The sequence below is a fragment of the Chlamydotis macqueenii genome, chromosome 6 (genome assembly GCF_036417535.1).
Source record: "Chlamydotis macqueenii isolate bChlMac1 chromosome 6, bChlMac1.mat, whole genome shotgun sequence".
NCBI classification, from domain to species: Eukaryota; Metazoa; Chordata; class Aves; order Otidiformes; family Otididae; genus Chlamydotis; species Chlamydotis macqueenii.
This window is the reverse complement of record NC_141561.1, coordinates 43,624,223-43,646,120: the sequence shown is the minus strand read 5'-3', so window position 1 is coordinate 43,646,120 and position 21,898 is coordinate 43,624,223. Positions and strand designations below refer to the sequence as shown.

The 21,898-nt window shown below is 58.3% G+C and overlaps 1 protein-coding gene across 1 annotated transcript in view; it reads right to left on the bottom strand.

Annotated features, from left to right (window-relative positions):
- Positions 1-9,059: 9,059 nt before the first annotated feature.
- The window catches only part of LOC147600342 (axonemal central pair apparatus protein HYDIN-like), a 39,439-nt gene continuing 26,600 nt past the window's right edge, over positions 9,060-21,898 (bottom strand). Inside the window, exons 27-40 of the mRNA XM_086751232.1 lie at positions 21,040-21,453; positions 20,737-20,964; positions 20,042-20,254; positions 19,567-19,769; positions 19,207-19,389; positions 18,841-18,960; positions 18,309-18,468; positions 18,027-18,203; positions 17,705-17,899; positions 16,670-16,777; positions 15,803-16,331; positions 10,065-10,694; positions 9,316-9,964; positions 9,060-9,204 (exon numbers count right to left, since the gene is read on the bottom strand). Of these exons, the coding sequence (XP_086607358.1) occupies positions 9,060-9,204; positions 9,316-9,964; positions 10,065-10,694; positions 15,803-16,331; positions 16,670-16,777; positions 17,705-17,899; positions 18,027-18,203; positions 18,309-18,468; positions 18,841-18,960; positions 19,207-19,389; positions 19,567-19,769; positions 20,042-20,254; positions 20,737-20,964; positions 21,040-21,453 (3,954 nt within the window). The remainder of the gene's footprint in view (positions 9,205-9,315; positions 9,965-10,064; positions 10,695-15,802; positions 16,332-16,669; positions 16,778-17,704; positions 17,900-18,026; positions 18,204-18,308; positions 18,469-18,840; positions 18,961-19,206; positions 19,390-19,566; positions 19,770-20,041; positions 20,255-20,736; positions 20,965-21,039; positions 21,454-21,898) is intronic.

Here is a 21,898-nt window from a genome sequence, read left to right as displayed (position 1 = left end):
TCATAAGCCTTCACCGCATTTTATAGACAGAGCAAGCACAAATAATCTCACCCCTCATTGACAGGCTGAGCCAGAACATGCAAAAGGCCACGTGCAAGATGAGGAGGGCAACAGCAGCAGCCGCGAGGCAGGCAGCCTCTGTCCCCTCCACGTTTAACCCACAGCCTGGATGCAGTCACAAGGGCATCCCATGGGAAGAAAGGAAGAAGTTTTGGCAGTTTGTCTTTTGGGGAGCAAAGCTTGCTCCCTGTCCAGCTCTGCGGGGGAAGAAGGGGCTCCAGCTCCCAGGCCCTGACACGGAAAGCGCTGCCGCCCCCAGGTGCCTCTCAGGCAGCAGCAGAGCCCCCACTCTGCTCCACAGGCCACCTCACCCCTCAAATCCTCCCCCAGAAAAGCAGCTTGGTCGCAGGGGAAGGGATCCCACAGGATGGGGAGCACAACCTGCTCCCAGGAGAGCTTTGTCAGGCCCGAGGTGGCCCTGGCCCAGGCGCAGCCCTGCCTCTCTCCCCCCTCTCACACAAGGGGTGCCCCCACACCGCTGCGTGGGACAGGGGGTGTCAGCCCTCCGCGAGCTCCCCCACAGCCCTGGGTCTCTGCCCAGCCGCGCTCCCCAGCCCCTCCTCCCGACCCTCAGCAGCCTGGGCTCAGCGGCACCGACGGCTGCCCTCCCTCTTTCAGAGGGGACAAGACGCAGCCACGTCAGCACGGGGGTGCTCACCAGCATCCCTCACCTTTCCCACGCCGCGGGGACACTGAGGCACACTCACCCGCTTGATCCCAGCTCTCAGCCAGACTGTTGCCCTCGTTCCCATAGCAACAAGGGCATCCCAACACTGCCATGGCGACAGCAGGGACAGAGAGGGGAGGAGGCGGCTTCGGAACACCATGGCGGACACGGAGGCAGAGGGGACGGGGACACTCAGCGCCCACCCACTCCCGCAGGAGCAGCGCACGCCATCAGCAGGGATCTCTGACCCGCTCCTTGCTGCCCCAGCGCCACAGAAACCAGCCGCTCTTCCCTCCTTTGCTGGGGCAGGCACACCAGGGCGCCTGGCTAGCAGGGCCTCATCTCACAGCAGCAACAGCAGCTCAGGGAAAGCACACAATGGCCACTGCAGGCATCTCTGACATTGCCGCCAGCACAGCCTCCCCGCTCCAGCACAGCCACATCCCTCGGGGTGTTACCCTGAAACACAGCAGCGGCCAGAGAAACTCATGGCAGGACCCAAAGGCTTCCTCCCAGCTCTGTCACCTGTGCCAGGGCTCAGACCAAGCCAGCTAGCCTGCAGGACTGACCGTGAGCAGAGCCACACACCACCTGCAAACACCCACTCTGGCCCAATATGCCAAAAGCCAAGTCCCACACAGCCCACAGAGGTGCCAGCGCTGCCCTCAGAAGGGGCCAGCTGCTCTTCTCTCCGGCACGCTTGGTGATAACTTGGACCCTGCTTCAGCCCGCTGCCCTGCTCTGCTGGCACCTCGCACCTCCCAGCCTGCCCGTGGCAGGGCTCTGGGCACAGGCTGACACCCACGCGCACAGCCCAGCACAGCCGGCCCTGTCGCTCTCACGAAGCACCCCGAGAAGCACAGCCTGACACACACAGCTCTCCACTCTCTCCTGAACCCAGGCTCCCCCTGACTCCCTCACCCAGGAGCTCCACACGGCCTCCGCGCTCCATCGCTCTGCGCACCGGGGCTCCCTTCAAACGGATGCGTTTCACCCGAGTGCCCCTGCCCAGGGCTCTTGGGCAGGCTCTGGCACGGGGCTCAAGGGAGGTCAGTGCCTGCTGACTGTGGCTCAGATCCCTCATCTTCATCTCACGGCCAGAGATGCTTCTGCAGCTAAGGAAACAGAACTGCTTGGCTGGCCGTCACGAGCACAGCGGGAAACTCCAGTTGCATAAGATGGCAAACCAGAGCACTTCCAAACCAGGTCTCTGCAGATTAACTTCTGCTTCACAGGGAGCATCGCCGCTATTTCAGTAAGACTCCGTCCACGACACTGCAAACCCTGAGCCCTGGGCAAATCCCACGGGACGTCCAAGTGGCAAATACTTAAAAACAGCGCGTCGGCTATTCATCTTCCCCACGTTTCCTCTCAGAGAAAAAGGCCTTGCCTCAAGAACTGGCCCTGAGAAGCACCGCAGTCATTAACGCGCTTCCCCTGGGAGCGTGTGCACTGCGATCCTGAGCACGGCCTGAGCTCATCCTCCGCCCACCATCCTTTCAGCTCAGAGTCAGATGTTACCTGTGGGCAATCCGTTTTTCCTTCTCTTCCCTACGCTGCTGCAGAGATGAGCCAGACACAGGGAAACACAGGGCTCCCAGGTCGGGTCAGCAGGGCAAGATATGACCTGCAGTTCTTCCCAGCCACTGCTTTCCGTCCGTCAGCCTCAGAGCAGCAGACAAAGGACAGCGCCTTCAGCCCCGTTTCACCAGGCAGACATTGCCATCTGGATACCACGGCCTGGTTATTTCCCTGCATGTTCTCATCCAGATGAAGACCCCTCAAGACCTGACAGAGGTTGCAGCAGCTTGAGGCAGGTCAGTCTTTCTGGCCGTGAGCTACATTAGCAGCAGAGAGAAGCACCTTCACCTCTTCTCTTCAGGGCAGCAGTATTCCCCTGGGAACTCCTCCTGGCTCATGACATGGGGCAGGGTCACACAGCCAAAGGATCTGTAGGCACAAGGCAGGGCTTCACACAAGGGCAGTTGGGCCAGGACCTGGAGAATTCAGATGGCTCAACAGCACAAATCCAGGCCCAGAGGGGCCCTTCGGGGCCCACGAGCTTGGCAGAAGCGGCCGTTTCAGCCACAGGCACAGCTCTGTGTCCCCACAGACGCCGTGGCTGGCACTGCCCACACGCCAGCGCTCTCATTTCAAGGGACCCCACCTCCCTGGGGCTGAAGCAGCAGCAGCGGCCTCTGGCCTGGTCTGACGCCAACCGACGGCGCTGCAGACGGAAAGGCTGGGGACGGATGGGCACACTGTGCGCTGCAGAGCACTGCGCCCAGCTGTTCTTGCAGGAGCACAGGCCAGCGGGTGAATTTGGCCTCAGCGCGCAAGAAATCCTCTTTCTTCTGCCGGCCAGGCCGCTGCGCTGCACAGCTCGGCCTCCATCTGATTGGCGGCCCGGGCTGTCACTCTCTGCAGGCACAGTGCCCGCCCTGCCCTGGGGCGATGCTTCCTGGGATTGGCTCTTTGCTCACTGTCAATCACGTGACTTGGCCCCGCCTACTCAAATGGCACTGGCTGTCCTGGGCCCACTGGCGCCCCCCTGACTTCTGGGCGGGCGTTGCCAGGCAACGGGCAGGGCCTCCCGCGTTTAGGCCCTCAGGGTGGAATTTGGGCCCCCAGAAAAGGCCGGGGGTCAGAGCAGACGGGTTGGGACCCGAATAGTGAGGATTTTGGCCCTAAAAGTGGGGCGGTGGGCACTGACAGGATGGGCTGGTGCTACAAATGGCGCTTTGGGCCCTGAAAACGAGGGGAACCTCTTGGTTCCGACCCGAGCTGGCTTTGGTGCCCAATGGCTCCGCGCCGTGCACCACCCAGAGCCCTCAGCTGCTCCTCTGGGACACGCCTGCCAGCCCCGCCACCAGCTTTCCTGCCCTCCTTTTGACACCGCGGGTATGGGACAGCGAAATAAATTGCTGTGGGTAATGAAAGACACATTGTCCCTTAAAAATGAGACTTTCCAGATCACGACTCGGGGAGGCTGTGCCAGCCCAGAGCACACAGGAGGTGCCCACCTCTGTGCACGGGGACAAACTTGGCAGGATGCGAGTGCTTTTTCGTGCTGTGGGCTGTCTCAGGAGGGGGCAGGTTGCCTAACGCGCCTCTCCCCTTCCTCCCCTCCGGGTTCTTGTGCTCCAGTGGGGCAACGGGGGCTTTGCTGCAAGGACACCCCGGGTCAGCGTGACGCGCGGATCAAACTCTACAAGTCGGAGTGAGTTACAAAGCAGGCATGTTTATTCGGCGCCGGGTGCGTGGGGGATCGCTCCTCCAAAAGCACGCACACCGACAGCACATTTTATCCAAAATTTATCTGGTGCAGGTACACACATCCATAGGATTGCACAATACAGACATACATGTGCCTGAGCGAGGCGGGGCTATTAAAAAACCACTTGCGTTAGCATTTCAGAGCTGTCTCTGGTGGTCGTTCCCTTCTCCAGGGGTCTGATCTTCCTGGAGATGAGCTTCAGTCGTTCACCCACGCTCTCCTTTCACTGGGGCATTTCAGCAGTTTCCCACTTCTGACCGAATCTGAACTGACATTCTGTCCGTTGCTAGACATATCACTCCTTGACAAATACCAGTTTCTTGACAAATTCCAGTCCCTGACAAGCTGAAGTGAGTTTCAAGGCAAACAGGATTGCTAGGCATTGTCTAGCAGTCTCCTAAATCAAGCGATATTTCGCAGGCAGTCAGTCTCCCAAATCAAGCGATATTTCGCAAGCTGTCAGTGTCCTAAACCAAGCGATATTTCGCAGGCAGTCTCCCAAATCAAGCGATATTTCGCAGTCAGTCTCCTAAATCAAGCGATATTTCGCAGGCAGTCTCCCAAATCAAGCGATATTTCGCAGTCAGTCTCCCAAATCAAGCGCTATTTCGCAGGCAGTCAGTTCCCTGTGCCCGCCCCGGGCACCCTCCTGCGGCCAGAAGGAAGGACGGAGCCCTCGCTCTCCCCAGGGGGGCCGACCACGGCCCCTCCCTTCTGTCCCGGGGGCTCCCCAGCGCTGCCAGGCCCCGCGGGGCTGCAGGGCCCAGCGCAGGCCGAGGCGCCAGGGCCTCCTGGGGCTCAGGGCAGCTTCAGGCGTCTCTGGAGCGCAGGCGCAGCTGCCCCCGGGCTCCTGCAGATGCACTTGTTTGCCTATTTGAGGGGAGGGCCCGGGGCTCTCAGGGAGGGAGCGTGGCCGAGGATGCGGCTCTCGCCGCGGGGAGCCAGGGGGTACAAAACCCAAACGCCCGCTCAGGCTGGGAGGCCCACAGGAAAGGTGGGAACAGCCAGGAGAGCTGGGCCGCCTGCCGGGGCGGGGCGTGCCGGCGGCACCAATCACGGCTGGCGGGAGAGCAGCACGCGCACGATTGATAAGCTGCCTGACCCATCACTTGATGGGAGGGGCAAGGGGCACATCCCACGCAGCCAATCAGAGGACGCAGCGCCTCAGGTGAAGGGCGGGCACTGCAGCCCAGCAGCCTGACCCCCCCCGGGGGCCAATCAGAGGCAGCATCCACACAGGGAAGGGCAGGCCCAAACCAGGGCAGAGTGACAGCCAAGGATCCAATCAGAGCAAGACGAGGGCAGAGTGACAGACCTAGGCAACAATCAGAGACAGAAAAGAGAAGAGTGACAGCCGAGCGAACCAATGAGAGGCAGATGCGGGCAGAGTGACAGCCCAGCAGACCAATCAGAGCCAGCTAAGGGCAGAATGACAGCCCCGGGTACCAATCAGAGGCAGATGCGGGCAGAGTGACAGCCCAGGGCACCAATCAGAGCCGGCACCCCCGCAGGTGCAGGCCCCGGGCTGTGGCCGCCCGCTCCCCGACGGTGGCTGCGTGCCCCAGGCCGGCGCTGGCTCCTCAGATCCCCGCGGCCAGGGCGGCTCTGGGCGGAGCCTGGGCTGTGGCGGCGGCGCCAGGCCCGGCTGTGGGTGCTGCTGCGCGGTGCCCGGCCCGGGGAGGGCTGCTCGTGTTGGGGGGGCTGCCTGCTCTGGCCAGGGGGGCGCAGCTCGGGCTGCTGATGGCTCAGGCCCACGTTTGGGCACGCGCCACGGGCTCTCTCCTCGCCCGCAGCGTCCGAAACCAGGACAGCGAGTGTGTCCGTGGGTTCCAGAGGGGACAGCCAGGACAGCCGCTGCTCCTTGGGCTGGATGCTGGGACAGCGGGGTTTGCTGCAGCGGGGCTGGAGCAGAAGGTACCGGCTTCTGGTGGCTTCCCCAGGGTGACCCTGACTCACCAGTGCGCTCAGTCAGTGCAGCAGAGCTCAGAAGCGGTTTGGCTCTGAGCGCGTGTCGCGGCTGAGACTGCCTATTTACGTTTCAGCCGCTGCCTTGACTCATCCCGTCGCTCTGTGCGGCTGTGAAGTGACCTGAACGGCTTCCTGAAGGAAAGAGTGGCAGCAGCGGTCTCCGCAGCGTGAGGGGAAAGAATGAAGCAGCAGTTAGCAATTCCTAGAGTGCGATGAAGCTTAAAATGAATAACGACTGGCCTGGCCTGGTGGCCTGGCGCTGGAGTGAAGCAGTCCTTGGAAATCTACAGCTCTGAAGCTGAATTCCTGTCATTTCCTTTAGGCACCGCCTGCGCTTACAGCCCACTTGTAGATTTGTGTTGTCCCCCCGAAGGTGCAGGAGGTTTTGAGGACCCCACTACTGGGCCTTTTCACAGCAGAGATTAAACTGAAGCTGGGCTGAAGATGTTTGAAATGGCCCGGACACAGCGTTTGGTTTGTTGAGTTGTTAACGCGGGTGCAGCAGGCGGTATGAATGGATGCACAGACACCTCCTTGCTGCAGGGTGAGCACCTCAAGTCCCAGAGGGGTCGGTCCTACTCTCAGGGCTACAGAAGAATTTTCCTGCTGCAAGGCTCAAGTGGCATCTGCTGTGCAATGGTCTGTGGTTCCATGGGAGCGGACAGATTTTTAAGAGCTCTTTCTGGTTTCCTTACCCCAAGTCTGGGCATTAAGGTTCTGACCAAGCGTCTGCATGCGGACCCACGGGGTTTCCTCCTAGGCTGGGGGCAGAGGTGGAGGGTCAGATCTACTCGTGCGGCAGGGACTGATTTAAGCCCCTCCCCTCCTGTTGCAGGAACGGCCGCAGACAGAGGTGCTAGGAAACAAACATCCAACCTGTAATGAATTAAGAAAGAAGCAGAGGTCTGGGAGAGGGCTGGGGCTGAAGTGGGTGAGTGCAGGTGACGTGTTGTGGGGGATTCGTGCTCCTCTCATTCTCTGTCCAGGTTCCAGCAGCGGTCAGGGGGGTGTGGGGCACCTTTCCCCCCGGCAGCCCCCCGGGTTCTAGCTGGCTTGTTGGGCACGTTGTTGTCATCCATTGCTTTTTGCTTGCTGCTGCCCGCTTGTCTCAGCTAGCGGTGCTGTTTCCTATGTGCGACCAAATTCGCACCCTCGCTGGATGATATCCCTCACACTAGCCGTAGCCAGGAGCGCTGCAAGAGCTTGCGTGTACGCCGCTAAGCAGTTTGTACGCACGCAGTCTCGCACTAGCACTTCCTGTGCAGCTGCTGGGAAAGAGGACCCTGCTATTGCAGTTTGCACTCTGTCTGCGAAGTGGCCGAAAGTCTCATTTGAGCCTTGTCTTATATGGAGATAACTCGGTGTCCCTGAGAGCACAGGATTCATACGCTCAAAGGCTTGTCGCCCGAGCCCAGCTGCAGCAATCAGCACAGGAAGTGGCAACTCAACTTGATCTTGCGGAGCGAGCCAGGGTCCCGCGCCTAGCAACATATCTATGTGGGCCCCATAAATGGGATGGTCTGGCTCATCTCTCGCCTGCAATAGCAGCTTTTCCCCTTCCTCTCGCAGCATCTGCTCCCAGATGGGGACTTGAGCAGGAGTAAGGCAAGCACGAGCGCATTGTCGCCAATCAAATATTAATGGGCCGCCCATGGCGATGGTGTCCAACAGCAGTTGTGCAGAGGGTCCCATGATACGCCCTTCTGTCACAGCTTTCCGCAACTGCATTAAAAGCTTGTAATCAAGCGGATTCCAAGCACGGTTTCCCCCTGGTTGGATCAGCCCTGGATATGCCGTTCGCGCTGGCCCCTCCTCAGGCTGCAGCGTGCAATCAGCAAGCACGCACTCCCGTGCGGTGATCGTCCAGCGTTCTGCTGCTGCTCGCTTCCTCTCCTTATTCGGTGCCCCCTCTTTGCACACCAAGCGCTTCATTTCTTCTCGTAACTCCTCTACCTTTTCCTCAAGCCTTTTCTCTCTTCCCTCTTTCTCCTGTATTTCTTCCCTTGCTCGCTCTGGGAGCAGCGCCTTATCCTCTCGCCCTGCTATCGGTACCCCATATGGCGGGGGCACTGAAGAGGGGACTCGTCCCCTTGGCTCCGGAGCCGGTGCCCTCTGGAGGCGCCTCGGGAATCCGGACCAATCCCCCTTTTCCCAAACCCCAGTACGCCCCACCACCCTCTCTTCCCCACATCTGACACTCAGACGGCGCTGAAGGGCCAGAGGGGAGCGTGTAAATGGCTCTGTAAATGGCACTGTAAATGGCTCCAGTAACGGCTCTCCGGCCCCCCTCCCACCATCTTCTTCCCCGCCGCCATTTTCTTTTCCCTCCACGACTTTAGCTGGGACGCAAACCTTCTCACAATTTGTTCCCCCACCCTGTCCCTCCCCGCACCCTTGTCCGTTGCCCGCCTTCTCGCTCGGTCGTCCTGCAACCGAGTGGGTGCTGGGGAGCGGTGCCTGGCGCCCGGACCCACTAACCCCTTTGGGCACGGCTCCTGCTGGTCCTTTGTTAGAGGCTTGGGAAGGGACATTCCTGGGCGGTTCCAAGCCTCAGGCCGCAGCAAAGTACATGCCGCCTGCCACGCACCCCTGCAGTCTTTTGCTTTCTCCAGCATGGCCCGGAGGGAGCCTAATGCCGGCAGAAGACCGGAGAGAGCCTCTTTGTTCCCAACACAGGCTCTCTGGAATAGTTCCTCTGCTGTTTGTTCGAGGGCCCCCTTACTCACACAGTGAGAAGGAGCGGCCGCTATACCTGTCCGCACCATCCAACGGAAGAGCGGGTCCAGGTCCTTCTTATGCACAGGGCTCTCCACCTGCTGCCCCACGCCTTTCAGCATACTCACCACTTGCTCCATCAAAGCCATATCGAGCAGCTGAAACAGAGACGCCTTACTGCGCGCCTCCCTCACCAATGCAGGCCTGCCTTATCACGTCGGGGTCACCAATTGTCACCTCTCCATCGGCAGCACGGCTTAGGCGCCTGTCCGTCTGCGCAACTCCCTACGCAGGTACACAAGAGACGGACACATGGTGTCTAGCTCTGAATGCCAATTTACTGCTGCGTCACAAAGCCTTATATACCCCCCGCTACTCGTACACCCGACCGCCCCCTGACCCTGTGATCCCTAGGTCCGCCCCCTGGTGCTCGCAGGCACCTCCCACCCGCCTGGCCCTGTATCCCGCAGTCAGCATCGCCGCCACCACTTGCTCCTTGTTGCAGCCGCCTTCTGCCCTGCACTCCAAGAGGTGGGGGAGCTTGTTGAGGGAGGTGGTCAAGCGGGGGACACTGGCAACATCGGGGACAGCGTCCTCAGCATTCCCCAGCCCCGCTGCCCCCACTCACTCCTTGAGGCAGCTGCCCTCCGCCACGTACTCAGAGAGGTCGAGGAGCTCAGCGAGGGCCTCGGCAGTCAAGCTGGCGACACTGGCAGTCAAGGCGGTGTCCTGGCCGTCCCCTCGCTGCGTCTCAACAGCTTGGTCCTGGGGGCAGTCGCCAACCACCACGTCCCCCGAGAAGTTGTGGTGCTCAGGAAGGAAAGCAGTGCTGGCGAGGCTGTTGGGGAAAAGCAGGACGTGAGGGACGGTGCCCTGGCTGTCCCCCAGCCCTGCCAGTGCCACTTGCTCCTGTGGGCAGCTGCACTCAGCCACATACTTGGAGAGGTCGGGGAGCTCCTTGAGGAAGGCGGTAAAGTCGGGGACATGAGGGATGGTGTCCTTGCTGTCCCCCAGGCCTGCCAGCACCACTCCTTCTTGATGGCAGCCGCCCTCCGTCCCGTACTGGGAGAGGTCGGGGAGCTCGTGGAGGAAAGCGGCCAAGCTGGGGCTGTCGGGGACACTGGGGACAGTGTCCTCAGGGTGCGCAGCGTGGGGTCGGCTGAGCGTGTTGTTGCTGGTGGCGTGCGCTGGCTGCTCCAGAAAGGGCTGGGTGAGAGCGGCTGGCCCCTTCTCGGGCACATGAGCAGGCTTGCCCGGAACTTCCAGCGTGCTCAGTGCTGCAGGAAAAGCAAACACAGCCGAGCCAACCGCGGGGCGATGCAAGATTTCCTCGGCTTGGCCACTCGCCTGCAGGCTCCGTCACCCCGCAAAGCTCACCCTGGGGCTTTGCTGTGGTTCTGCCAGTGGGCAGAGCGAGGACAGGCTGGCGTGGGCTGGCGGCAGGGACGCTGTTCTTGGTGGTCTCCCCGTCCTCGCTGGAGGCCTGTGATGGCTTCTGGGTGCTGCCGGGCAGGGTGCGGAGCGCAGGGGGGCCCTGCACCCAATGCTGAGCTGCAGGGCGGCAGGGTGGCGGGGGCCCGTGGCAGGCAGCGATATGCAGCGGGCAGGAGCCTGTGGGGTAGAGGGGCTCCCCCTGCACCACAGCCCACACCCCCAGCCCCGTCGGCTGGTGGGACACCAGTGTCCCCCTCACCACCTGCTGTTCCCAGCCACGGGCAGGGGGACAGGGAGCAGGCATGGAGGGGAGCTGCACCACGGGAGGGAGCTGCCAGCTTTCGGGGAGCTGCTGCAACTTCCCCGCGGCCCCCAGGGGCCCTGGCACCCCGTGCCAGACGCTGGCCTGTGGCACCTGGTAGGTGACGGGGTGGACCTGGGCAGGCTTACAGGACCCCGGCAGCTCTGGAACAGAGGGCAGCACACAGGCGGGGACCGGCGGCGGCACGCCCGGAACCATGAAGCTCACACCGGGCACCTTGGGCGGCATCGACAGCTGGAGAGGGAGCTTCTCTGTGGGGGAAGCAAAGCGGGGCGATGGGGTGAGCTGTTGGCAGCTGGGTCCGACAGGGGGTTACCTGGAGGGCAGGAGCCCCAGGAGGAGCTGGAGCCTGCTGCTGTACCTGCCATGGCAGCTGGTCAGAGTCAGGTTTCTGGGGGACAACCAGCCTGCATCCCTATGGCGAACACTGCGCCAGCACCTGCTTCAGCCAGCCTTGCCAGGGTTTGACTTTTCCTACCACAGCAACTCCCCAGCTCAAGGATTTCCTGTCCCGCTGATGATTTCCTGTCCCCAGTGCTCATTTCCCATCCCCACAATGGATTCCCAACCCAGCCATGACTTCTCAGCCCTGTCACGGTTTCCTACTCCAACAGTCTCCCATCCCCACCATTTCCCACCCCAAGTGTGATTTTTGCGGGGAGGTGAATTTTCTGTCCAAGGGGAAGGGATGGGGCCAGCACCCGTGGCCTGGCCATGCCCACCTTTGTGTGCTGCTCCCTCCTGCCCTGGCAGTGGGGATGGGGCTGGTTTTGGCACTTTTGAGGTTTTGTGACCCTGTCCCTCTCTGCCCCAGTGGGGCAACTGCTGTTCACAGCTGTGGTGGAACTGGTGCCGGTACTGTGCGGACACGATGGGAGCTGTCACAAAAATGCGACAGCTGGCCCGTGCCATCCAAGCAGAGAGGCTGGGGCGCAAAGTACGGCATCACAAGAGGAATTCTTGCAGTTGTGCATCTGAATGCGCGCCCACACTCTGCTGTTCTGCAAAGCAACTCCAATTCTGTGGCATCGTCAGCTGATTCTTTCTTGATCCAGGTATCCCTGGAGTCGCTCTTGCTGCAGTTCCCTGTCTCTGCTGCCAGAGAAGGGCTCAGGCACCTGGGAGTTGTCCTTGTCTCTCTTCTGGTAGAGACCTGAAGCAGCTTGCCCCCAGAACAGACCTTCTTGTGCAGAGAAAGCCCTAAAAATGTAGAGCAAGTGCTTGGACCCTCTTGGACCCAGAGAATGAATTGTCTGGCTCCTCTGAGAACCTCGTGCTGCAAACATTTCTGAACCTAACAAGGATGTGTATCCTGAAGGATTGTTTGTCCTGGCCAGAGTAACAGGGTTGCTTAAAACTGGGACCCTCATGCAAACAAGTAGAGGAAGTTGTCGGTCCTTGGTTTTTACTTTTTTGGGCAGGCGAGTGTCTGCGTTCCTTCTTGTCCTCATCTCCCTGACCTTTACCGGTTTTCCATAAAATACGTCAGAATATAGATGTGGAGAGCTGACTGACCCTACTCTCTTCTTGCTGTCTGAATCCCATCCTGACCTCCTGAGGCGTTTATTTAGCAGGCTGGAACAGTCTCATGGCCTAGCTGCAGCTCCCCGGCCGTGCCTTGACCTGCAGCCGTTCCTCTCACAGAAATCCTTCACAACAGGCAGGCAGACGCCTCTCAGGGTCTCTTCACATCTCATTCCCATCTCATCTCCTCTCCGCTCCTTGCAGCCGGGCCAGGCTGAGTCAGGCCCAGACGCCGCCCGACGGGAGGCCAGAGGGTGAGGGGTGCAGGGCTCGTGCCTCCGCCTCCCTGCCCCCGCTCAGCTCCTTCACATCTTCTCTTTTTTTTTTTTTTTTTTTTTTCCCCTTCTTAAATACGTTATCGCAGAGGCGTTATCACGGAACATTCTGGTACCAATTGGCTAGGCCCTGGCCAGCAGCAGGTCCGCCCTAGGCCCGGCCGAGTCCACTGGACAAGGGGGAAACTTCTAGAAGCTTCTTAGAGCAGCTGCCAGCGTAGTCCCCCCTCACTAAACAAAACCAGAACAGAACGTGGCACAGCACGGGAAGAGAGAATTTGCTCAATACCTGCTCAGGCAGAGAGAGAGCTGAGTTGCTTTGTGCTCAGTGGTTTGGCTTGGCTTTCAACACCAACTATGGACACTCAAAAACGGGCAGGCAGGCTAGCATCTTAGGATCTATCCAAATTCAAATAAGGTTTATCATCACCAGCGGGCAGTGTCTAAGTTGACTGGAAGGACTGAAGAAGTCCGTTTTTAAGGTCTGTAGCAGCAAAACGCAGACATCCACATTTTCCCTTTCCTTTCTAACCTGCCATTCCCGATGTTTTAGGCGCTGTTTTTGTACGGTTATATTGGGAACACAAACATTTCATAGAACTGTTTGTGAGTTTGAATACAATTCTGAGCATTGCCATTTCCCTGTCATTCAGTAAAACGACATTCAAGGCTATTTCCACCAAAAGCAACCTGACAGTCCTTCTCACAGGCCCTTCCAACCCAGCCCTCATGTCAAAGACCTTTGAATGAGACTTCCAAACTCCTTGCACCAACAGCCAATGCGGACAGTCTAGAGCATCTCTAAAATCAGCTTCACTGAACACCGCCTGCAGTGTAAAGACTTCCCCAACAAAGACCTTCCAGCTGGAAGGAAATTCAGGTATCTGAGCAGTATTTCTTGCGTCATCTCCTACGTCTGTGTCCTGGTTTCAGCAGGGATGGAGTTAATTTTCGTCTCAGTAGCTGGTGTGCTTTGGATTTCATCTGTGAAGACTGTTGGCAAAAACACTCTGATGATAGGAGCTGTTGTGAAGGAGACCACGGACACTGTCTGGCTTGCCAAGTCTCGTTAAAGTCTCGTTAACGTGCAGATGTGGGAAGCTGGGCAGAAGACAGACAGAATAACTGGCCCAAGCTGGCCAAAGAGAGTATTCCATGCCATGAACGTCATCCTCAGCATAGAAGGGGGGGTTGCCCATGGGAGGGGGCATCCATTTGGGCATTCCATTCTGGCATGCACCCTTGGCATCCATCTTCTTTCCATCTCTCTTGCTTGCTGGCATCGTTCCCTCTCCCTTGCTGGCTTGCTCTCCCCCTTTGCTTGCTGCTCGGTGTCCTTTCGTGATCGCTGCTCGGGACGGGCTGTGTTGGTCATTCGGACATCGGGTGGTGAGAAATCCTACACTGTCCATTTTGTATATTTTGTAGATATTAATATCCTTATATTCTGTTATCCTTGTAGTTTTTAGTATTTCAGTAAACTGTTTTTATCTCAACCCACAAGTCTTCCTTTCTTCCCAGCTTCTCTCCCCCATCCCACTGGGCAGGGGGAGGGTGAGTGAGAAGCTGTGTGGTGACTTGGGCTAAACCACCACACTCTAGGACACAGAAGGGTTTCCCCCAGCTCCCGAATCTGGAGCTCGCTTCCAAAGCAGGAAGGCAATGAAAAAAACACTTGGCATGAATAATTGCAATCAAAATTCGTTAGCAAGCAGTCTCAAGATAGATCAGAAAGCCGAGCCACAGCCCATCAGCTGGAACCCTTGTCAGTGCAGCAGAGCCAACCCTGAGGAAAAAGGCACACAGCTTCTTCTGAAGAATACCAATCCGTGACGGCAAGCGCTGAGAATGAAAACGTTTGGGTAAGGATTAATAACAGGCTAGCAGATAAAAGTCCAGTGTGTGACAGGCTTGTCCTACCAGAGTGGCTGTCACGGCCAGGAGAAACTGCAGATCCTCCAGACAAAGCCCTTGCTGTTCAAGGAGCTTACAGCCACCGCACAAGGGGACCTGGACTGTCACACACGGTGACAAGGCCAAGGGAGCTGCGTGCAGGCCTCCCACGTGCGGCTTGGACCACGTTTGCAACTGAAGTCTCTCTCTGAACCAGGAAACAGCAACGGTAAAGACCGTCCAAGAAGGTGGGAACCCAGCACCACTCCCGCTGAACAGGCTGTTCCCGTGCCCCTGTAGCTGTCGCTCACCAAGGACGGACCCTCACGGCAAGACGAGGGAGCCGTGGCTCCGGAGAATGAACTCTCAAACCTCCCCAGACTTCTCCCTCCTCTGCCTCACACGTTTGTTCCATGTTTGGTACAGAAACCCAGAAACAGAAACATGTAAAACCTGCACTCATTTGCCGGCCAAATGAAAATATGCAATGGCCAGGCAAAACAACATCCCTTCATCTACTCAGAAAAATACAGATATCCTTCAAAACAAAAGCGCACTTGGATGAGCTGCACAGCAAAAGCTGTTCGGTCCTGGGGATTTCCACACACGCAAACAGGAACACACCCGTGTGCACAAGAAAGGCGGCACACAACTGGTGAACTGCTTGTTGGGGTGGCTGTGCCCCAAAGCCTTTTCTAAAGGACTGTTAGCAAGGAACGGCTGGCACACCCCGTCAGCTGCGTGTTCTGTTGGCCTCTCCTGGCTGGTGGAAAGGGTTCCTGCGCTTGAATGTCTCCTGAAGGTCCTGCTGGGTGTAAGCGTCTACAGCCACCGGCTCATTCTGTTAGCAAATTTCATTCTTAAGAGCTGAAGCCAGCTCTGCTCCCATCAGGAGTCACAAGAGAGGGCTCGATGGCAATCCAAACTCTTGCCTAACGAGTGAGCACTGAACAGCCGCGGGCTGAGCGCAGCGCTGGCAGAAACGGCTCCGTTTGATCCTTCTGTCAGTGCCTGAAGGGCACAAAGAACTGGAACTCGGGAGATCAGCACGGCATTCGTGGGGATAGTTGCACAAATGAGATGGGAAAACCATTACCAGCCTTTGGCAAGGAAATTTGATCTCAGTCTTCACTCAGTAACGTGCTAAAAACCCCTGAAGAGACCGACACGCAAAGGCTACAAGTGATGTTGAGAGGCTGTGTTTTCAACTGGGAAAAGGGGGCAAGTGCTGACAAACAAACCCATTTCATACCACCCAGAACGGTAAGGCAAGGCACCCAGGATTGGCCCCGCTTCACCATGAAGGACTAACATGCTGAAAAGCAACCATAAATCAACGAGATCTCAAAAGACAGTTTTTCGGGATGGTCACAGGAAGCAATAGGGCTCTGGGGCTTCCGCTACCGGTCAACCCTTGCTGCCAGGGAGTCAAGGACTTGGTGTTATTCTGCATCCCAGCGCACCCAGCTCAGCTGCCAGAAATCAAGGTGTGTTTTTCTTTGCTCTGATTTTCTACATGGGCAATATTAATCTCTGGCCGCTAAGTCCCAAATTGTTTCTCTATTAGAATGCAACTCTGCAACATACTCTACTTTTACAACCACTAATTTGATGGATCCAGCTTAAATTAAGATGAATAGACACCAATGAGAACTCTTTTAATAGACTATGGGTGAGGGGCAGCTTTGTCCAGGGACCTCCCAAGGGGGCACAGGTCACTGGGGAGGGGGGAGGCCCCTGAGGTGGTAGACCCAGGAGATGCCTGCCCCTCCCCGGGCAGGAGAGCAGCACCTTGCTGGTGAAAGGGGCCTCGTCAGCGTACAGGCCGCCCTCCAAGGAGATGGTGATGGAGGCGGTCTTCCTGGCACGCCAGCTCTCAGGGCCCCTGATGGTGAAGGCCAGGTGCTCCACTGGGTCTGGAAAGGCCAGGGGCTGCGGGAAGAGGTTTTTGAAGGGGACGGAGGTAGTGGTGCCGCCGGCTGTGATGGTGAGGGGTCCCTGGGCCTTGGGCAGGAGGATGAGGCCGAAGAGGGATACGCCGGACTCCCCACCAAGCCGGATAGAGAGCTGCAGCCCGGCCCTGGCTCTGCACACTTGGTGGGGCTTGGAGGTCACCTCCATGCTCTTCTCTGACCTCCTCTGGCTGGCACGGGCCATGCTGATGGTTTTCGCTGACTGGAAGTTGGCCCAGTTGTTCTGCAGAGGAGAGAGAAGAGACAGTGGAGGGGCTGATCACCAAAGCAGAGCCAGCAGCTCGGGAAGGAACCGCTGGTCCCCTGCCATCATGCTGGCTGGGGTCCCTTTCCCTTGCCCATCACCCACCTGTACCCTCCCACCCCTCACACCACAGCCCTGGGGAGTGCTCGTGATGAATGGCCATAGGGGCTGCTGCCCAAACGTGCCCAGCAGGGACAACCCCGCACCCAAACGCTGGGGGACCTCAGCGCCCAGCTCTGGCAGCAGTGGAGAAGTGCTTTGGTTGCCCATCTGCAAAGGCACTGCCATGCACCCGCATTACTTTGTTTCGGGGGCACCCCCTGACCTTGAGAAACGCTGGTGCTCAGAGCAGGCTCGCAGGCCTCTGCAGAGATCTTGATGTTTTCGGTCTGAACGACCCCCAAGATGTCTTCTGCATCTGAAACCTGAGGTGACAAGAAACAAGCACTGCTTAGCCCCTTCTCCTCCATTCTTTTGCTAGACAATATCTGAGTCCTTGTCTCTACAGGCTGCTTCCCCCATGGCCTCCCCTGCGTGACAAGCGCTGTGAGCACACAAGCTTTCCTAACCTGTTCATCTCCCGGGCTGACCCAGCGGGGTTCTGCCGCAGTAAGAAACCCTGTCAGCCCAACTCTTCTCTCCGCCAGCAGCCGCGTGGCTGCTAAAGCACCCTGGGAAGCAAAGGGATCTTAAAGCCACCACAAGCGTGAGGTGTCCCAGAGCAGGGGGCATCGACAACCAACCCTCTCCTCTTCAATCACCCAGCGTCCTCACTGAAATGCATCCCCGAAACCATGGGGAACAGCCTCCCAGGGTGAGAGTTTGTCGCTCTCTGTCAAGAGCCCCAGACAGAGGCCAGGACGGGTGCAGCGAGCATGCCAAAGTCTGGACAACCCAAGGACAGCGTTCAACCTGGCACAGCAGCAAGGTGGTTGTAGCGCGGGCTCAGGGCGCAGCCTCATAACCCAGCCGTAAGCCCTGCAGAGGCAGCGGCTGGTTTTCTGGGGTGACGTGGATGCCCGGGGATGCAGCGCGTGTGCTGGCAAACCCAGCTGGAGGCAGCAGAAGCTGGGGTCGTAGCACCCCTGTCCCTGTCAGGCCCATCTCTTCCTGACTCCCCAATATACTTGCCCCATGGAGCTCAGCTACCAGGGCACCCGAGCAGTCACTTCGTCCCCAAGAGCCCCTTGCTGCTAAGGGCACGGCCCCCCAGCAGTGCAGGAAGGAAAGAATCTCTGGAAGCTCATCCTTTTGCCCTCTTTGCAGGGTACCCTTCAAGCAGCCTCCATCCCTAAGAGCACAGGGCTGATCACTCTGCCCTGCTCTGCCAGGGAGGGCACAGTCCCCCTCACCTCCAGCTGGATGGTCTTCAGAATGCTGAGAGCCTTTGTGGCCTTGAAACGCAGCTGCACAGCAAACTCCGTGTGGGGACCCACGATGCCGCTGTCTTCTGACACCGAGAAGTCCTCGCCCAGGTCTTCCAGCCCAATGAGCCGCCAGGCCACGGGCAGCGGTGTGCGGTTTTGCAGGGCCAGGGTCTCATTGTCCTTCCTGCAGACAAAAAGAGACACTCAGCACCAGCTGCTTGATGGGCATGTTAGTCTTGCAGTTGAATGGAACTTGGAGCAGCCCTGGCTGACAGCTCTCGTCCCCGGCAAGGGGCTGTGGGGTGACTGACCCGGGCAGAAGCAGCGTGTTGAACGACAGCTCCTTGGGGCTGACCCCCAGCTCCACCTGCACCCCCTGGCAGCACAGGCGGAAGACCACCGGCTCTGGGTTCCCCTGAACGCAGCAGATGAGCTTGTCTTCCACCAGGCCGGCTGAAGTGGGGTACGCCCAAACGCTCAGCTCCTAGCCCCGTCCCCGCAAGAACAAACACACAAGAGCATTCAGTCAGCAAGAGAAACAGCTCCTGGGCACTGCCACCGCTGCCTGTCCTACCTGCCTGTCTCCTACCTGCTTCTCGTTCGGTTGCAGCCTCATGCTGGGAGGCTCTAAAAGGAACGTGCTCTCCTGGAGATCGCGCTCAAAGGAGAAATGCACCTCTGCTTCCAAGGGGCTGACGTTCAGGATGGTTATCTTCTCGCAGTTGCTGGGATAGCGCAGCTCCTTGTACCTGTCCACAAAAGGGGAAAAGGCTGCAGAGGAGGTGCCAGGACCACAGCCTTGATCACATCTTGAGGAAAGCACCGTGTCCGGGCAGCGGCAGGCTGCACTGGAAGACCATGTTCCCACGAGCAGGCTAAGAAAAAGGATCACTTTGGGGCACATTGCACGGAATATGGGTTCATCCTTGCGTTGCTTTGATGTCTGCCCCTATACTTGGTGCCTCCATGCCAGAGGTGTGACGATGCAGTCACGCACTCAAAGAGCGTTTTACAAAATCTAAATGGAAAGGCACCTGGAAAAATAACAGTATGCCAGGCACATGGCTTCTTCCGCCTTCTGTGTGAGCATCAGCTGCTAACTCAGGGCTGGGAGCACGTACCCGTCTCTTGGCTTCCCACACAGCAGCGGTCCAAAGTGGAAAACACCCGTGTCCATGACATACTTCTTGGAGATGATGTCCTCATCCTCCTTGCTCTCCCTCTGGTGGGGAAACACCAGCCTGGGGAGAGAAACAGGGAATGAGGAGCTGTGAGATGCTCCTAGGTAGGAAACCTGGTCAGAAAGCCATAACCCTTCTGGGTGGCTGAGGTACCAGGACTGGTTCCCAGCTCCAAGCACGGGAAGATGCTGGGCTGCTCAGGCAGCACGCTGTGCCCAAGCCAGAAGGTCACAGGGGTACAAGGGGCAGCCCTGGCTCTGAGTTCAGGGGGAGCCATGCGTGAGGGCTCCCACGCGCCAGCCTTACCGCGGGTCCTGGCTGATGGCGGGATACAGGCAGGTGCCCCTGCAGGGCAGCTGGTACAGACGCTTTGTCCCCAGGATCTCAAAATGCAGCGTCTGCTCAAACTGGCCCAGTTCCGTGGAGCTGAAGTGGACCTTCAGTTGCACCTCACCGTGGGCAGGCACTATCCACCGACAGCTGCTCAGCCTGGCAATTAAAAAGGAGATTTCAAACACTGGGAAGAAGCAAATGAGGAACGGAGGGTTGTGGACTTGCCATGCCATGGAGGCACCGGCCGAGGGTGCCTGCAGAGCTGGAGATGAGGGACCTTGTCTGGCAAGATGGCTGCGAAGCAGAGGGGTCACCTCCTGCCTCACAGCTCGCCTGACAGGTCTCCCTGGGGATGGAACCGTGTCCACATCACTTTGGTCCAACCTGGGAGGACATGTGGGTGCTCCTGTGTCCGGCCTCTGGAGATCTCTGCTGCCCCGGCTGGAGCTGCGCTTCTTCCTCAGAGTCTTCGGGCTACCCACAGCTTTCTCCTTCCTCGACCGCCCCCTTGTTGGAGTGACCTGTTTCTTGGAGGTCTTAACAGCAAGGGGAGAGAGAGAAGAGAGAGAGAGGTCAGACCTGCCTGGAGACATCCCACCCTGGAAAGAAAGCTGTGGCTCTTTTCTCTCATGATAAAGAACCATCCTATTTCTCAGCAGAGAGACAGCACAGCTGTCTCTTTTGGACAGACAGAAGGGATGCCTGCAGACACGTGGCCCCGTCATGATTTGACCGCCCTTCCACAGTGATTCTTTTCCATCTCGCCTGCCCCCCGTGCCCCCATGCAGCCTGGCCCCTGCCCTGAAACCTTCACTGCGGGCACAGCGGGGGCATCCACGACACTTACAGTCACCGCCTGTTCTCCTTCCGCAACAGCACCTTCTGGCACAACAAGCTGGAAGTGCTGGAGGGCTTCTCCTGCTGCAGGGGCCGTTCGCTTCTCTGGGTAGCGGATCACGGAGTACAAAGCAGGAGGGGGAATGGGAGGCCCAGAGGGACCCAGTCCCAGCTCATCCAAGATCTAAAGCAGAAGACAAAACTCTCTTTATACTCCCATCACCTTCAACCTCCCACTTCCTTAAAGGCACTGAGCTTTTGGCAATGGGGTTTTTAAAATTATTATTTCTAGGGAGTACAGTGCTTTTTTACGCCCAGTGGGTTGGGCAGGCTCCAGAGCAGTGCCAGGACCTACAGCTGAGACCTAGAGAGAAATCTCTCCTCTGAGTGACTCAGCTGAAGGCAACACCGACCATGAGCTGCCCTGCCCTGGAACCATCTGGAATGATTTCCACACTGGGAAACTGAACGGACAGGATGCTTGAAGAGAGAGCACTCCCGCTTTGCACCCGTCTGAGGGATGGTGAGAACCTCTCCAGCCACGGGGCTGCTCCGGAGCCGTTGTGGAACAGTGGCCTGGACAAGGCTCTGTGCCCTTGTCCGTGGGATGCAATGCACCAGGGCAGAGCATGGCAGGCTCAGCACCTGAGCTTCACAGGGCTTTACCTGCTCTGCCACTGGCAGCTTGCTGCTCTCCAGGATCTTCCTGGTCACATCTTCTGAGCCCAGTGCTTCGATGGTCAAGCAGGGCACCCTGCCACGCTGGCCTCTGCATGACCCTTCTGCACCTTCCCCTTCCAGCTCAGATAACGCGGAGTCCTCAAGAGCCTCCAGATTTTTTAGCCGCTCCTTCTTCGTGCGCTTCTTCTCCACGCGCTCTTTCTTGGAGCAATCCTTCTCCAGGCGCTCTTTCTTCACACCCTCTTTCTCCAGGCGCTCTTTCTTCCTGCACTCCTTTTCCAGTGTCACCTGATGCTCTTTCCCTCTGTTTTGCTGGCTCCTGTGGCTCAAGGCAGGCTGGCGCCGGGCTTCTGCTTTGTGCCGCACCTCCGCTTGGTTCAGAGGGGACAGCAGGATACCCTGAACCCTGTCCCAGAATGACAAGATATGCGCCACATACTTCTGCGATGCCTCATAGATCTTAAACCTCAGGGCCAAGTTCTCGCTGTCACTCAGAGCCCCCTGTTCTGCGTCTGAGTGTTGCACACGCACGGCTGGGCAGGCATCCATCAGGGAAACCTTGCTCTGCTTTCTCTTCTCTTCCTTGTCACTCCCAACAGCGCCTGAGTGCTTCTTTACAGATCCTCTCTTGTCTACCCCTTTGGTGGCATCCAACTGGTTGCTGGTGGAAATGCTGGTGTTGCTGGCGGATGCGTTCGTGTTCTGGGCAGGAGGAGCAGGAAAAAGCAGTGAGCATTTCAAAGCACCAACTCAGATGCTGCAGGGCAGTGATGATCTTTGCAACAGCACCCCAAGCCTCGCCTGAGACCTGTGCTGGGTGCTCCACAAATCCCAATCCAGAACACAGCTGGTACCCAGGGTAGCTCAACTGAAACCAAACTCCCCAGTGCCAGACTGATGGGGAGTCCTGCCCACCAGATGAAAAGTAGAAAAGCTTCTCCGAACCAAACCAGGAAATTAAAACACCTCCGTACTCCTGTGCAGTCCTCTGGGCTCCATTCTGGTGTGCTGAGCGTCCCTGTGCCTGGCTGACACTTGAGGAAGTCTGGTTGAATACCTAAGGCCTGGCGGGATCTCCTGCCAGGCATGTAGCAAAAGACACCCCATCCCAGACGGATCATGGCCCAGAGGTGTAAGTCATGTGCAG